Source organism: Acinonyx jubatus, chromosome E4, assembly GCF_027475565.1.
Source record: "Acinonyx jubatus isolate Ajub_Pintada_27869175 chromosome E4, VMU_Ajub_asm_v1.0, whole genome shotgun sequence".
NCBI classification, from domain to species: domain Eukaryota; kingdom Metazoa; phylum Chordata; class Mammalia; order Carnivora; family Felidae; genus Acinonyx; species Acinonyx jubatus.
This window is the reverse complement of record NC_069395.1, coordinates 54,747,452-54,762,674: the sequence shown is the minus strand read 5'-3', so window position 1 is coordinate 54,762,674 and position 15,223 is coordinate 54,747,452. Positions and strand designations below refer to the sequence as shown.

Sequence of the window (15,223 nt, the reverse complement as noted above, 5' to 3'; positions counted from 1 at the left end):
GGTTCTCTATTCTGTTCTATTGATCAGACATCTGCTCTTGCAACAACATTGATCAAAGCTTCACTTCACTGTACTCCAAATCGCTGTGTCCCTCCTTTGATTGGGTTGGTGGGCTTATTTCTCACACGTGACACATGCAGTCACACCATGTGCTCTCAGAAGGGCGCTACACTTGGTTAAAAACCCTGTCACTGTCTTGAAATCCTTAATAATTACCTTTGAACTTGTGCTTGTGAGTGAGTCCAAATGGGCATGCGTGGATCTCCGCGCCTTGCCATGCATTTGCATACAGCATTCATGACTGGTACTGCTACCTGGCTTCCACAGCACTTCCACCTGCACTTGCTTTGAGTCTCCCTGAACTCCCATTGATGGGGTTGCGGAGCGTGGGGGTCCAGAGCTGACGACCAGTAAATAATTGTTGAGCCATCTTTGGTGCAAAGAGGTGATTTTATTAAAGCATGGGGACAGGACCCGTGGGCAGAAAGAACTGCACTGGGGTTGTGAGGAGTGACTGGGTTATTCTATGGAGTTGGGGGAGGTAGAGGCAAAAGGGAGGCCTCCAGAAGGACTTTGATATGCTAAAGAGGACTCCTAAGATACTGGGGGCCTGGCTGTTGTCAAGCTAAGGTTGTTTTTTCTCTAGTAAGGCATTAACATTAAGGCAGTAAGGAGTTCGTGGAGAAACCTTATACTCTGTATTTGCCTCAACTATCTGTCAGTGGGCAGCAGGTTATAAGGAAAGTTAATTTTGCCTACCATTTCCTTCTTGCCTTTGTTCCTCACATCACTATGGAGAGGAGAGTGATAGCAGGGCTCCAGGCAACTGAGTCTATAGGTTTCTGGAGATTAGACTATTGGTAAGATTGCCTTTTTTCTTGTAATTTACTAAGACATTCATAAACTGATGGAGACACAGGTCCTGCATGACTGTGATCTCTATCAGTTAACCCTTTGTTTTCCCCTTTCCTTTGATGGGCAGCAAGGAGTGCCTGAGGGATGTCATAATAATCTCCAAGTGGTGGTGATGGTGGGGGTGGGGTTGTTAGCTTGCGCTTTGCCCTCAGCCTGCCTTACGATCCCTCATCACTGTTTGTATCCTGGGCCCAGTGGAATTCTGAGCTTGTGTCCAAATCACAGCTCAACAGCAGGGGTGTTGACAGCCCCAGAGGCCACTCTTTCCATTAGAACCGGACCTTGCTTCCAATGCAGAAAGTGGGTAATGGCATTCAAGAGCCTTTCTCTCTCATACTTTTTTGATTGCCAAGTAATATTCCACTCTGTGTGTGTGTGTCTGTGTATACACACACACACACACACTACATCTTTATCCATTCATCTATCGTTGGACATTTGGGCTCTTTCCATACTTTGGCTATTGTCGATAGTGCTGCCGTAAAGTTTGGGGTGCATGTGTCCCTTTGAAACAGCATACCTGTATCCTTTGGATAAATGCCTAGTAGCGCAATTGCTGGGTCCAGCAGTGCAGAGGTCATGGTGGCTCTGACAAGAGTAAGTTTGGTGGCGGGTGGAAGCAGACGCTCAGCTGTCCTGTTCAAGAGAATGAGTGAAGAACCACAGCAAATATGGGCAAATTCTCCCAAAGACCGTTGCCAGAAAGCGGAGCAAAGGGACGAGGTGGAAGCTGACAGGGGCAGTGGGGAGAAGAGCTGGTTGGGGTTTTTAAGAAGGAAGAAGCAACAGCCGATTTGTATGTTGCTGGGGAGGATCCAAGAGGACACCCTGTCCCTGTCCCTTGTTGCATTGTGCTCGCAGACCCTGCATGCATCTTGGAAGACTCCTCAGTTGACAGCTAGTCCCCTCAGCACATGGGTAAGCGCACTGCCTGTGGCCCCGCTCAGTTGGCTACTAGTTGGAACCCTTCCTATACCAGCAGCTGAAGAGCAGGCTGATGTTCACCTGCTCCACAGTGCTTTCTAGCACTTAATAGGCATTTTGGAAGTGTGGCTGTTGGATTCAGGTCCTCCGATACGACCTTCCTGACTGGTTCTCTCACACATTGACTGAAGTGTATTAAATACTATCATTTTCAGAATGCACTTGCCAGGGTGCTCCCTGGCTCCCTAACTACAGCACTTTACTTGTGGAGACTATAGATCTCCGGGCACAATGTGCCCCCAAATATCACCCCCCTCCCACACAGTTTTGGAATATTAAAAGGAGTAAATTTAGTGTGTAGGTGGAGGGAGATTGAAGAGAATGAACACTACTCTGGTTGTTTCTACTTTTAGAGACCGGCCGGCTGAGGGATACCTCAGGGTTTCTGACTGGGACATTTACGTCTGAGAGAAATTTCTCCTCCGTCCTCTCTTTCAAGTAGACGTGACGGAGGTACATCGTGAGTATTCCACCACAGCTGAGACTCTGTCATTTTACATGGAGAAATTCCTCCTGAACTCCATCGGTAGGTTGTGCATTGGGTGTGGTTTTTAGAGAACACTTTGTCTCTCATTTTCCCCTCCAGGTACTCTGTTGTTGGAAAGCTGGGATGCGTTAAATCAGGGTGATTAGCCAGATGTTATTTTAAATGCTTTGAAGGTAAGGCAACAAGTAACACATACTGAATAAGCCAAAGTGCTTAATTTTGTTTTCTACGAAATAGTTTATTGTTTACTATGGAGGGGCTACAAATACAGATCTGATATGAACACAATGTCCTAAACTGTGTAACATTGGTGAGAATGGTGAGGAAGAGCTCAGAAGCTAGAGACCAGGGCACATGGCATTTACATTTGCTCATCTCCACCATACATCTTAAAACATCAAAGGCACTTATCAAAATGGGTAAATAAGAGTGTGGAATTTCAAACAATGACACATACCCAAAGCATAAAAATCAAGTGGCTGAATTTTCTTTTGGGTTGATTTTTAACATTTTACTAACATTTTTGATATGCAATTTACTTTGTAGCCTTGAAATCTAATCATTAAGACTTCTTCAAATGAAAACCTGATGGAATACCATAAAACTGGAATTTTTCTATACCCAATTATTATCAAAGAGCACTAATATTTCCTGGTAAGTCCAAAGGCCACTATTATGCGAATCATGTCCTCTCTATAGTGAGGACTACAGGAGCTCTCACTAGCACACTGGTGTCTTTGTGACTTCCTAGGCACACGATCTAGAAACTGTCATGTACACAGCATTGTGCTGGGTGCCATGGAGACACAGAAATATGGTTATCATCTGTGCTCTCACAAGCTACATTTACCCACTTTAGTATACGTGCTGCCGAAGCGAGCACGACATTTACCCACTTTAAATGGGTCGGTCATGCTTTCAATTCCTACTGCCTTGTTCTAAGCAGTTTCTTCTAATAACAGGAACCAAAGAGTTTGTGTCCCCATCCCTTATTCTATTTGATTTTCAGAAAAAGAGTTAAGACCAAATCAAACTTAAAAAGACGGCCCAAGCCCTACATCAGTCCAAAGCGTGGTTCCATTTGCCTACAACATGAAAACAGCATTGGACAGATTGAGACAGTATCTCAGCTCCACAGGACTGTCTTTACATTGCTTTGTGACAATTTCCTGCACAAATAGAAGCATGCAATGCATTCTACAACAAATGTATAAATGCTTTTGGACTGACTTTGCCCTTACTCCACACTCGCAGAAAAATGGACTTCAATCACATCTCCATGTCAAAACACAAAATTAGACTAGTAAAACAGCAGGTAGCTCTCCTTGACCTAGTGATACTCTGACTCCATACAATTAAGGACCTCTTCTAACGGCATCCCTTCTCAACATGAAAAACTATTTCCTGAATATCTTTCTTAAAAAAATAGTGGTTATTTTTGAGAGAGACAGAGCACGAGTGGGGGAGGGGCAGAGAGAGAGGGAGACACAGAATCCAAAGCAGGCTCCAGGCTCGAGCTGTCAGCACAGAGCCCGACGCGGGTCTCAAACTCATGAACTGTGCGATCAGGACCTGAGCCGAAGTCAGACGTTTAACAGACTAAGCCACCCAGGCACCCCTATTTCGTGCATATCTTCTAATCAGTGTATACACATACAGATGTAGAGTTAAGTGTGGGCAACAACACTGACAAAGCATCAACCATGTTGAAGAGTGTACTGACAGTGAGAAATTTCTATTTCTTTTTATTGTGGCTTCCTTAATCTGTATAATTTTCAGGAAATCTATATGCTATACAGAATTGAAAGATGTCAATTTTTGCTATAAAAATGATTTTCTAATGCAGAGTGATTGTACAGTAAGAATGTAATAAGTGGTCCACAGGAGAGCTAACACAATGTATTTCTATATCTGATGTATACTAATTATTCTTCTTCCATTTTAGGTAATGTTCCATTTCCAATATTCAACTTTCTTCTCATCAAGGAACCCCCAAGTTCATGAACTCTAAGTGCAACTTCCAGTGAGCTTTATCAGTATAGAGAAGCCAAAGACCACAGGTAACACTGGGTTATAATCAGAGGGAGTTAATCAGTATTACAATCACGAAATTGCTTCTGGGCGATAGACTTTGCTAATTACACGTAAATCATAAGGGTATGATTCAGGCATTATAAAAATAATGACCTGATTTCACTAGGTATCAACTAGTATTTATTAAGCTACCTGAATTTTTCTGTTGATTTTTGTTGCTGTTAAATAATGATAGTTTTGATAGTGGTAAAACTGCATTTTTCAAGTGCAGGATGATCTGAGCTGAATGAGAAAAAGAATGATTAAGGGAAGAAAGGCAGGCAGGTCTGGCATCAATTTGAACAACATATTTCTCTTCTGTTTTTGATTTTAAAAAGGCTCACGTGTCTAAGATTACCACAATAAAGTCATAAACCTGCCAGCTATTTTCAGAGTCTCAGGATTAATCAGGACCAAGGAAGACAAAATGGTAAACTGTGAACCAGGCCACCACTAGTATGGAGAGCAACATACCTGCCACCAGTATTTTCGGCAGCAACGTATTTAAATACATAGAGAATTAATATATACACTATTACATAAATCCTCTAAGGTTAAAATTTTTTAAAATAGTTTTATAATTTTATTTTTTATATTTAAGAGTGGCATACTTTATTAAAAGACAACACTGGAGATGTGGATTCTTTTTGAGAAATAATCACATAGAAACCAGATTTCTACACCTACCAATGGAAAATTAACCAGTGATGAATCTAGTTCCAATCCCAAAGAGACACATACATATGTTAGGAATGATTCTGTCCACTCTGTTAAAACATTTCCATTCCTGAACTATGTTAGCTACTAAAATTCTAAGATGCTCATTTTCCTGGATATCCCCTATTTTATTAAAGGATTTAGTATTTATGTTATTTACATTAATTGACATTTACAAAGAGAGACCAATGACAGTACCCTATAGTATGTAAGACTTTTACCTTTTTTAAAATATTCTTACTGGACTATAAAATTTAGTGATTATATTTACATCTTTGTAACTTGTAGGTGTCTTGAGTATCTCTTTTTTGTTGTCGTTGTCTTAGTGTTTATTTTGTGAGAAAGAGAGTGTGTGTGCAAAAAAGGGACAGAGAGAGAGAGGATCCCAAGCAGGCTCTGTGATGTGAGTGCAGAGCCCATTGCAGGGCTCCATCTCATGACTGTGAGATCAGGACCGAGCTGAAATCGAGTCGGACGCTTAACCGACTGAGCCACTCAGGTGCCCCTTGAGTATCTCCTAATATGCTTCCTCCCTTCATATTTCTTTCCATTTAAACAGAACATTTTGCCTCTTAGTACTGAGCCTATAGAATTAAAACAAAAACAGATTCTGTGTTTCATACATCCTGAATTAAAATGACCAAAGAAATAAAACCTACACAGGACCATTTTTCTTTCCTAAATACTGCTTCTTCTATTAACCCTATCTCAGATTTAGTTACATACATACAGTCAACATATCCATGTGCACCAGTGTCTGCAGAACCTCTAATGTTATGATAAAGCTTCCTCCCTGATAGAGAACTATGTATTTTCACTTTGACTTGTTGGCACATTTTAAAGTTAACAATACAGTTTATTGCTGTAAAAACAGTCTTAGATTAATGATGACTCTAGCTATTAGGTTAGTGACTGATAGATAACTCTCTCCTGGCTTTTTATAATCATTACTGGTGGCTAATTTGACACTTGATTGTACAACATGCATCTCTCGGGATGATCAGGAATGCAAAAGTAGCAAATTCTAAGACGATTTTGCTACTTTTAGCACTTCTGGCAGAAGGACTAAAGAGGGAAGCTATCAAAGAAAACAAAATTAAGGAATAAGTTACCTGTGGATTTCATTTACTCACATCAGGATTGTCCCTCCTTATTGCAGGCTAACTGGAAACAGACTGAACCATGCTATTCATGTTCAAACACTCCAATGATGTTCTCCAAGAATTTTATTATCTCCAGTTTTATGGTGCCATACTATGCTTTTCATATTGTTTAAATTTTCCAGTTCCATAATCCAAATGCCAAAAAATTACTACACATTCCCTTATACAGTCAAAAATAGGTTTACTGGAATGTTTTAGTTATAGCTGAAGACAGCAACATTTACAACATTTAGCTTTTGTTACGCCCATAAACGTGGAAATTGCTCGCAAAGCAACTGTAATGTGTGAAGAATCTTGCAAATACCTATGGAACGACGGTGCGTGTCTTAGCACAATGATCTGGTGCTCTCCATGGGCTTCTTTCTGGACTCCCGGTCTGACCCCAGGTCGATGCGATAATGCAGGTCCTTCTACTAACAGTCTGCAGTATCATCATCACTGTTTAATTATGTGTACAAACAATAAACTGGCAAGTATCCAGTTTCAAATTAGATCCTTGGAATATGGCAAAATAGAGGCTGGCTGTCTTTGCCTTAAACATAATTTTTAAAGACACATTTTGTTAGAAGGGAAGAAGATAACTGGACATTCTCAATGCTCCAATTTGAAGTGATACTTGCCTCTTAGTGTCTTGAAAAAGAAGTTTTGAAAGTTATATACATGGGTTTCATTTAAATTATGCAGCAATCTTTTATTATTGTTGTCCCAGATCTTGCGTAATGAAGATCTCTGTCACCAAATCAAGTACGGTATTTCATGACTATAAGAACTGCAAAAGAAAGAAATGGGAAAGGAACATATCAAAATCAGATTCACATGCTATGTTAATAGTGCTCCTAAATGTAGCTGTGTCCACTTCTGGAAATAGGCAATGAAGAAGAAACTCGAGATGATCTGAGATGAAAGGTAACAAATGAGAATAAATAAGCAAAAACATCATAAAACAAAGTAAATGTCTAACATTGGCCATTTAAAAAATTTATTTATTTATTTATTTTGAGAGGCTTGATCTCCCGACCCTGAGATCATGACCTCAGCCGAAATCAAAAGAGTCGGATGCTTAACTGACTGGCACCCCTGGCATTTTTTTTAAATGATTTTATTTTTAAGTAATCTCCACACCCAATGTGGGGCTCACACTTACAACCCCAAGACTAAGAGTCATATGCTCTACCAACTAAGCCAGGCAGGTACCCCTAATATTGGCATTTTGATCAAACAGATTATGGCAGTATTACCATAGCATACAGCTGCTAATTTAAATATTATAAATATTATCCACTTTATAAAAAACTATATAGGATATTTTTGAAAAGCATGTTTAATATATTAACAGTAGCTATCTGTGTAGTAAGATTACAGTTGAGTTTTACTAATGTTTTATTCCATATTTTCCAAATTATCCACCATAAATATATGGTCCATTCTTGGTATCTACAGTAGTTACGTTCTATAAAATCACCACAAACATCGAATCAGTGAATACTGACTGAATCGTTGTTGGTAGGGAACACGCAGGGTTAAATTCTTGCAAGCTCCTGGTTACATTTCTGTCAACCAATCAATATATAACCTTGTGTTTTCTATACCTTTTAATATATATTGTTGATTCATTAACATTAAGCTCCTGGCCAACAGCACTATATGACTCATGCCCAAATGAAGCTTATCTAACACATGTATTTTCTATAGGGTACATCACAGCCTTCCTGAGGCTGGACAGCACTTCGGCACTACACTTGGGGGCCACTTTGAACAGTGAAATCAACAAGATGCACAAAAATGTGAGAAATGTGGCACTAAATACTTATTTTATGAACTGAAACTAGAAAGGCAGACCATGGCCTCATTGGACATCAGCTGGGAACGTGCATGTCAGAAGCCTCAAATTTTTCTGGCTCTCAACACGGCTGCCAATGACTGGGAAAGCACCTCAATACTGATTTCTGGTTTACCAATCAGTGTCACCCAGTGGGTGAATTCCCAAACACAGAATCCACGAATAACGAGGATCAGCAATATTTCTTTGGGACAAACCGTTCTGTTTAAAAAGGGTATCACCATGGAATTTTTCAAGTGGTTATTTTGAGACCCTTTCTAAATCTTCATAAAAATCCCTGTAAACATAGGTAAAGAGGATTTGGAGAAAAAGAGATAATAAAAATGACCCGACTTTAATAAGAATACAAAGGAAAGGAGAAGACTAATGCTTAAACGCCTGAAATCAAGTTCAAATCCAAAACAAAAAGCAACAAAACAAAAAACTATCATATGGTGAAAATTTATCTGGATTTGTCTTCCAAACATAGTACAAAATACAAGCTTCCATACCTAAAGTTAGTAATAGAAAATGGGTGTAAGAGTAGCCATATCTGGCCTCAAACAAAGAGCTTAGCCCTGTATTTGTGGGTGGGGGTGGGGGGTAGAAAGTTCTCTTTGAGAATCTGATAAAAGATATAGATTCTCTCCCATAAAAATGTACATATGCCAAAATGTAAAACTTTACATACAATTTACAAACATTGTCAGAGCTACAGATCCTAGGTTAAGAGGTCCTGACTTGGGTCAGAAGTCATTACTCAATCCTGACATTAGTCATACTGGGTCAACTGAAAATAAATTAAAAGGGAAATTAAAATGAACTCTAAAACAAATAATGCCCCCCACAAAATTACTAGTCCAGTAAATACTTACTGATAATCACTAGCAAAAGGGTAACAGCAACCAATGCCATGATGGCTTTTATCTACAAGACACAAAAAGGCATAAGATAGATATTAATGTTTGACTTGTTAATAAAGTCAAGATTATCTGTAGTGCTATTTATGATACTAACTCATCAATGAACAGGCTCAATCCTTGAAAGCTTTTCACATTTTTTCTCATGTGAACTTGCTGGCTATTTGCATCTTTTTGTAAATAATCAGAGTTCCCAAATTCAAGCGTTTTGCTTGACTGGATTTTGTCCAAGGCTGTACTTACTGCACAGCAAACAGTTAACAATCAAAGCCCTCAAGAGCCTGAACATTTGTCTATGATTTCTCATGCTTCTTTCTAACAGAGACCAGGAAAAGTATGAAATTTTAGCAATTCTGTTCAAAAGTGTCAGGATATGGTGAATAACAAAGGCATTTAATACAACTGATTCACTATATACAAAGCATTTTTTATGACACTTATACTCAAAGTATATGAGAATTCTGTTGGTCTTTGTTCCCTTACTCTCTTCTTGGCATTTTTTGTCTCCATTCTGAGGAATATAATTTCAATTCTTCATGAATAACCTCATTTAATAAATGGCTTGCCTAAGGGCACTCTGTGTGCCAGTTTCTCAGTTGAGAGCAGAAATTTTTTTTTTTTTTTTTTTTTTTAATTTACATCCAAATTCATTAGCAAGAGCAGAAACCTCTTACGATTGGTCCACAGTCAGCTGCTTAATATTTTCAGGTCACTTCTCTATAAAATGGTCACATTCCTCATTTAATCCTAACAAGCATAAGCTATAAATTGGTTTGATTTTCCTGATGAATTCAAATGAAAGTCTTGTTTTCATCAAACTTTCTCAGATAGTTGATTAAAGATGGTTCATTAATAAAAAAAAAAAAAAAAAAGATGCCCAGCTACTATAAACACATGAAACATTAGGAGTATCAGAAATAGCAACAAGAAGTAGCTATTGTTATGTTCCTGAAACATGTTTCTGGTAACATTTTAGTGGCATTACATTTATGAGAAAAGCAGAGTGACCAAGAGAAGCCATGGACACCAGGTGCCTATTAACATTATGATAACCAAAAGATGTAGAAATTCTCCCTCCCCACCTGTTGGATTAATTTTGTTCACTTATTTTTAAAGTCAGATTTATTGAAATACACTTTCTCTAGAATAAAATTCACCCTTTAAAGTTCATTCTGATGGGTTTTGACAAAGATATAGTTGTCAGCCACCCACCACCACCAAACATAAGGTATTTCCACCACTCCAAAATTCCCTCATACCCAGTTATAGTCAGTATTCACACCTCCCTGCCCTGAGCCATTGGCAACCTCTGATCTGTGCTCTGTCCCCATATCCCTTTTCTCAGCCTTTCCTACAGTTAATCGAGAAAATGGCAGTGACACAGGGACCGTTCAGAAATATAATTTAAAAATATAATTTCATTTTTCTCCTTAAAAGCATACTGTTCCTCTGATCTTCTGATTTGAAATCCAGTAAGTACAAAACCACAATTTAGATATTTAGATATGGCTAAAAAAAAGCTAGTCACAATGCACATTATGATCATCTTTCTGTGGCTACACAAATGGGTCCTGTGTACGTATGGGGAAAGTGAGTGGCTCGTGGACCCTTTGCTCTTCCAAACCAGGTTATAGAACAGAGAATTTCCATAAAAATGGAAAACTTAAAAGAAAATGGAAAATTTATTCTTCAAAGGATACAAATTGACAACAAAATTAAAACAATGAAACATGTTCCCTTCCTCAGTTCTATTTGTGAAAGTAAGATGACCTAACAGGTAGACAAAAATAAGTAACTCCACAACAACCCTGGGAAGAAATTCTTAGCATATGGCAAAGCCAAGTTTAGAAAGTTATCACTAAACTTGAAAGTGAGAGATTAAAAACAATGAGTTTATGTCTAAGATTTTCAACAAAGCCAAAAATGACACGTGGAATTGGGAGGAAAAAGAAAACTGCTCGCATGACATGAAATTCTCACTATAAAATCTTAAGCATTTTCTGTTCAATGATTAGCAGCCATATTTAAGAGGTAAATTCATTCCTATAAAATTTTTGTTAAGAATATATTAATATGTACTGATTTTCATTTTTTTCCCCCCTTGTTAAACATTTCTCATTTCTCTGGAATAATAAAGAATAGTGAGATTTTTTTTAAGCCCCATTTGTCATAATGGATTCTGACATATAAACTACTTTTATTTTTCTCAATAGAAAATTCTTTTTCTCTAGCTTCCACTCCATCTTTTAAATATTTCTATATAATGCTAGAAGTGGCTCCAAAAAGGTACTAATAATAAATCAGATGAAAAATTTATATTTCTTATAAGGTAATAAGTCCGCAAGAAGCTAAATCATTAATAAAATGTGGGTTACTTTCTGTGACGAAATCCATGGAAACATCCCTTTGGGAACTGCTTGATTCCTTTAGGTATTCCTGTCCCCAAAGCTATCAATTATTCAACAAATATTTACTGACTCCCAGCACATGCCAAGTTCAGGAGATAGAAGAAGCAAGGCAGCGGTGGTCCCTGCCCTTCCCCCAGAGCTTCAAATCTAGAGGCCCTATATTCTTCGAAGACCACCTGAGATGCTGGGCCACTTATCCAATAGCTTCTGACTTACTCTGCATCCACGCCACCACATTTGCCTTCGAAGTTGTTTCGATCTGTTGCTAAAAGCAGTTGCATTATCCGATAAGCTTTCTATATCACATAGAGGATGGAGAGAAGGATTAAACGACATAACAGGATTCTTTTATCTAGTCACACAAAGACAAGAAAATATTAATTTCTACTTCTGCAAATGCATTCCCTTTTAAGCACGAAAACAACATCCTCCCTCTCCTCCACCCACAAACTGGCAATCCGTGTTGGGAGAAAAGAAAGAGCACAAAAAGTGCACAAAAGTACAGGTCAGTTTGCTCAGCCCATTTTTAGAGTAAGATTAAGAGAAGTCTTCCCAGGGCCCTCAATGTTTTCACATAAACATATGAGTTCTGGTAAGAAAATACTCTTTAAAAATTCAAGTACTTGATACACCTATAGAAAAAAAATCTACATGTGGAGAAGGTTAGATTCTTAGAAGATACAAAAAGAGACTGACTTTGAAGGAAAACAATGAATTTTAAAAGTGGTTAAGTTTTTTGGTTAGACAAGTCTGTCCAGGATTAATCAGGTATTTAGCTATTCATCATTGAAACAATATTTGAATACCTAACATGTGACAGCAACTGTTACAAGAGAGACTAACGTTTGTCAGTAAAGAAATGTTGCTAAGTCGCCAGAAAAAGCATAAGATAAAAACATCAGATTAAATTTGACATAAGTGTTGAAAATAAGTGATTAGACTTCCTCCCTGAGAGTATGAGAAACACAAAGCGTATCAACGTAATAAGGCAAAAAAATTTCCACTCTATTCAACAATAAATTTTAAAAATTTCCATCTTCAACCAAACAAATAATGCAGTAAGATGATTCAAGTAAAGGGAGCTAAAATTAAATTACTAAAATCACAGACTTAAGGACCAAATATCATTGTCCTAAATCAAGATTCCTAAACTTTGGCTAGAGGAATGTGAGGAGAAAAAAACTATCAAAACACAGATTAACAATATCAAGAAATATATGAAGCAGCTGTACCTGATTTGTCCTGTAGTTCATCTAGTCTCTCTCCTCTTTCAATTACCTTTGTAATATTTTCTTGCATGACATCAATAACTTCATCCACCTGATTCTGAACACTAGTTTAAAAGAAAGATTTAAAAATTATTTTTCCTTTTAAGAATTTTATAATTGCTGAAACTTTCATTAGAAAACTTCCATGATAGAAAATAGCAAGTTCTCAATTATTCAACTCAAAACATTTAAGGTTATATAGCAATGTCCTTCCATTTGTGGGCTTGAATACCCAGGCAATTAAAGATAAGTAAAAGTAATATTTAACTTAAAGATGGTTTGTTTTTAGCCCTGTTCCTGCAAATTAAATGTACTGCCAGAATGTCCAGTAATTTTAGAATTTAGTCAAATAGCTTGACTCTAATCCAGTTTAATCTGCTTTTCAACAGGCTACTGGGGTATCACAGACACAGCTATAACGTACTTCTGCTGTGTTTATACACTAAGGCTAACAAAGGAGTTTGCCTAGGATGTTATCACCTTGTTATCAGCTGAATATGAAAATATTCAGTTTCCAAAATGGAAATGTACACTGATAATCAGGGGCTATAACCATTCACTGTTCATCAGTTTTCTCATAAACAAACAGGGTTTAAGACACTGGCACACCTGGAAAGGTTTTGAAGCGGCCAAGAGAGAGCAGAAAGGAAAAATTGTTTTGCTGTTTTTCAAAATGAAAATATAATTTCCTCCTTTATGTCAGGTGATGAGGGCCTGTTCTAACCAAATTTCAGACTAATAAAGATTTAATCTTTGGGGTGCCTGGATGGCTCAGTCGGTTGAGCATCCATCCGACTCTTGATTTCTCGGCTCAGGTCATGGTCTCAGGGTCGAGAGATCGAGCCCCGTGTCAGGATTCATCTTCACTAGTTCTTAGCTGCCTGCTCTCACTCAAGAGTAGCTTCAAGTACATAAACACAGAAGCATTAAGTAACTTACAGTGTTTAGTTTTCCTCTGTTCTGTTACACAAAAATTACCTTAAATTACTTCTTAAAATTGTCATACCAGTGAAATATTTAAAAGGAGAAATAAAATGAACTCATGGTTCTTACAACTCAAAATACGTTTAAAATGCCATTGGATTATATATCTCTTTATATATACTATGTACATACACTATATAGTGTGTATGTGTGTGTGTATATATGTGTGTGTGTGTATATACATACATATATATATATGTATATATATATGGTATATATAAGGATATGCAATTGTTGTTTCTAGTTGGGGAAGAAAGAACTGTGTCAATTATCACAATTTCACAATGTCACAATTGTAAGGTTTTTAAAAAAAACTCACAATACACCTCTTGTCTCTATTCCACACTACCCCTCAAACTAACCCATTGAGTCAGGAGTAAGGCATGGATGTGTAATTTTTAAAAAAGAGTTCTATCTCTTCCCTATCACAGAGCTGTATCTTCAAAAAGTTTGCTTTAAAATCAAAATGGAGGCCCCATTAGACATAGGTGGGTTCAGAAGTAGTCTCAGATTCAAGTAGCAATTGCTATGTGTGATCACAGTCCTTCCTTCTTATGGTATACCCACTGACTATCCACACACAGACTCAGGGTTCACCGCAGCTCCCCAGAGTTCTGTGCCTCAGATTCTACTGAATATAAGACTGAAGCAGATCCAAGCTGGGACAAGCAGAACTCTCTTCTGCCCAAAAAGATCTAACAAGTCCCCGAATCCCTAAGATGTCTTGTTGCAATTCCTAACCATCTAAACAAAGAGCTAAAGATGTTCACCCTATCTAAGAACAATAGCACAAATACTTAAGCAACTAATTAATATATCCAATAATTAATGAGAGCCCACTACGTATTGTTTCAGGCACTGGGAAGACAGTACTTAAGAAAGCAGACAATTCTGGCTCTCATGGAACTTAAGTTCAAATGTGCAAGGAGCGTACTGCATTAACTCTTAGAGCTGTGACACAGCCCGTCCCCATCCCACTTCTCCATTTAGAGCATTTAACACTAAGTGAAAGTACATACCGATTTTCTGCCTTTCCCCCACTAAGCTCGATGAATGCAGAAAACGTGCCTATCTTGTTCACTTTTGCAGCCCTAGTACCAGCCACGGTGCTCGGAGCAGAGTACCCATTCAATGAACATTTGTTGAATAAGCAAACAATTTGAGTATAAATCCTGCAAAAGCATACCCAGTTACCTGAGGAAGATATAATGAGGCAGTATACCTGGAGGTCTTCATTTTTTTTAAATGTTTTTATATTTGACAGAGAGAGAGAGAGAGAGAGAGAGAGAGAGCGCATGAGCAAGGGCGCACATGAGTGGGGGAGGGGCAGAGAGAGAGGGAGACACAGAATCCGAAGCAGGCTCCAGGCTCTGAGCTGTCAGCACAGAGCCCAATGCGGGGCTCTAACTCACGAAGTGTGAGGTCATGACCTTAGCCAAAGTTGGACGCTCAACCGACTGAGCCACCCAGGCGCCCCTGGAGGTC

At 38.2% G+C, this 15,223-nt stretch overlaps 1 protein-coding gene across 4 annotated transcripts in view; it reads right to left on the bottom strand.

Moving 5' to 3' along the window:
• Positions 1-5,880: 5,880 nt before the first annotated feature.
• The window catches only part of VAMP4 (vesicle associated membrane protein 4), a 47,729-nt gene continuing 38,386 nt past the window's right edge, over positions 5,881-15,223 (bottom strand). For 3 of the 4 annotated variants that reach the window (XM_015062271.3, XM_027046445.2, XM_053208807.1), the window contains 4 exons: positions 12,719-12,819; positions 11,703-11,782; positions 9,034-9,085; positions 5,881-7,108 (listed from right to left, as the gene is read on the bottom strand). In XM_015062271.3, coding sequence (XP_014917757.1) covers positions 7,080-7,108; positions 9,034-9,085; positions 11,703-11,782; positions 12,719-12,819 — 262 coding nt within the window. In that variant the 3' untranslated portion in view covers positions 5,881-7,079. Of the gene's footprint in view, positions 7,109-9,033; positions 9,086-11,702; positions 11,783-12,718; positions 12,820-15,223 lie in introns of those variants that run through there. The other variant, XM_053208808.1, reaches the window with a different exon arrangement.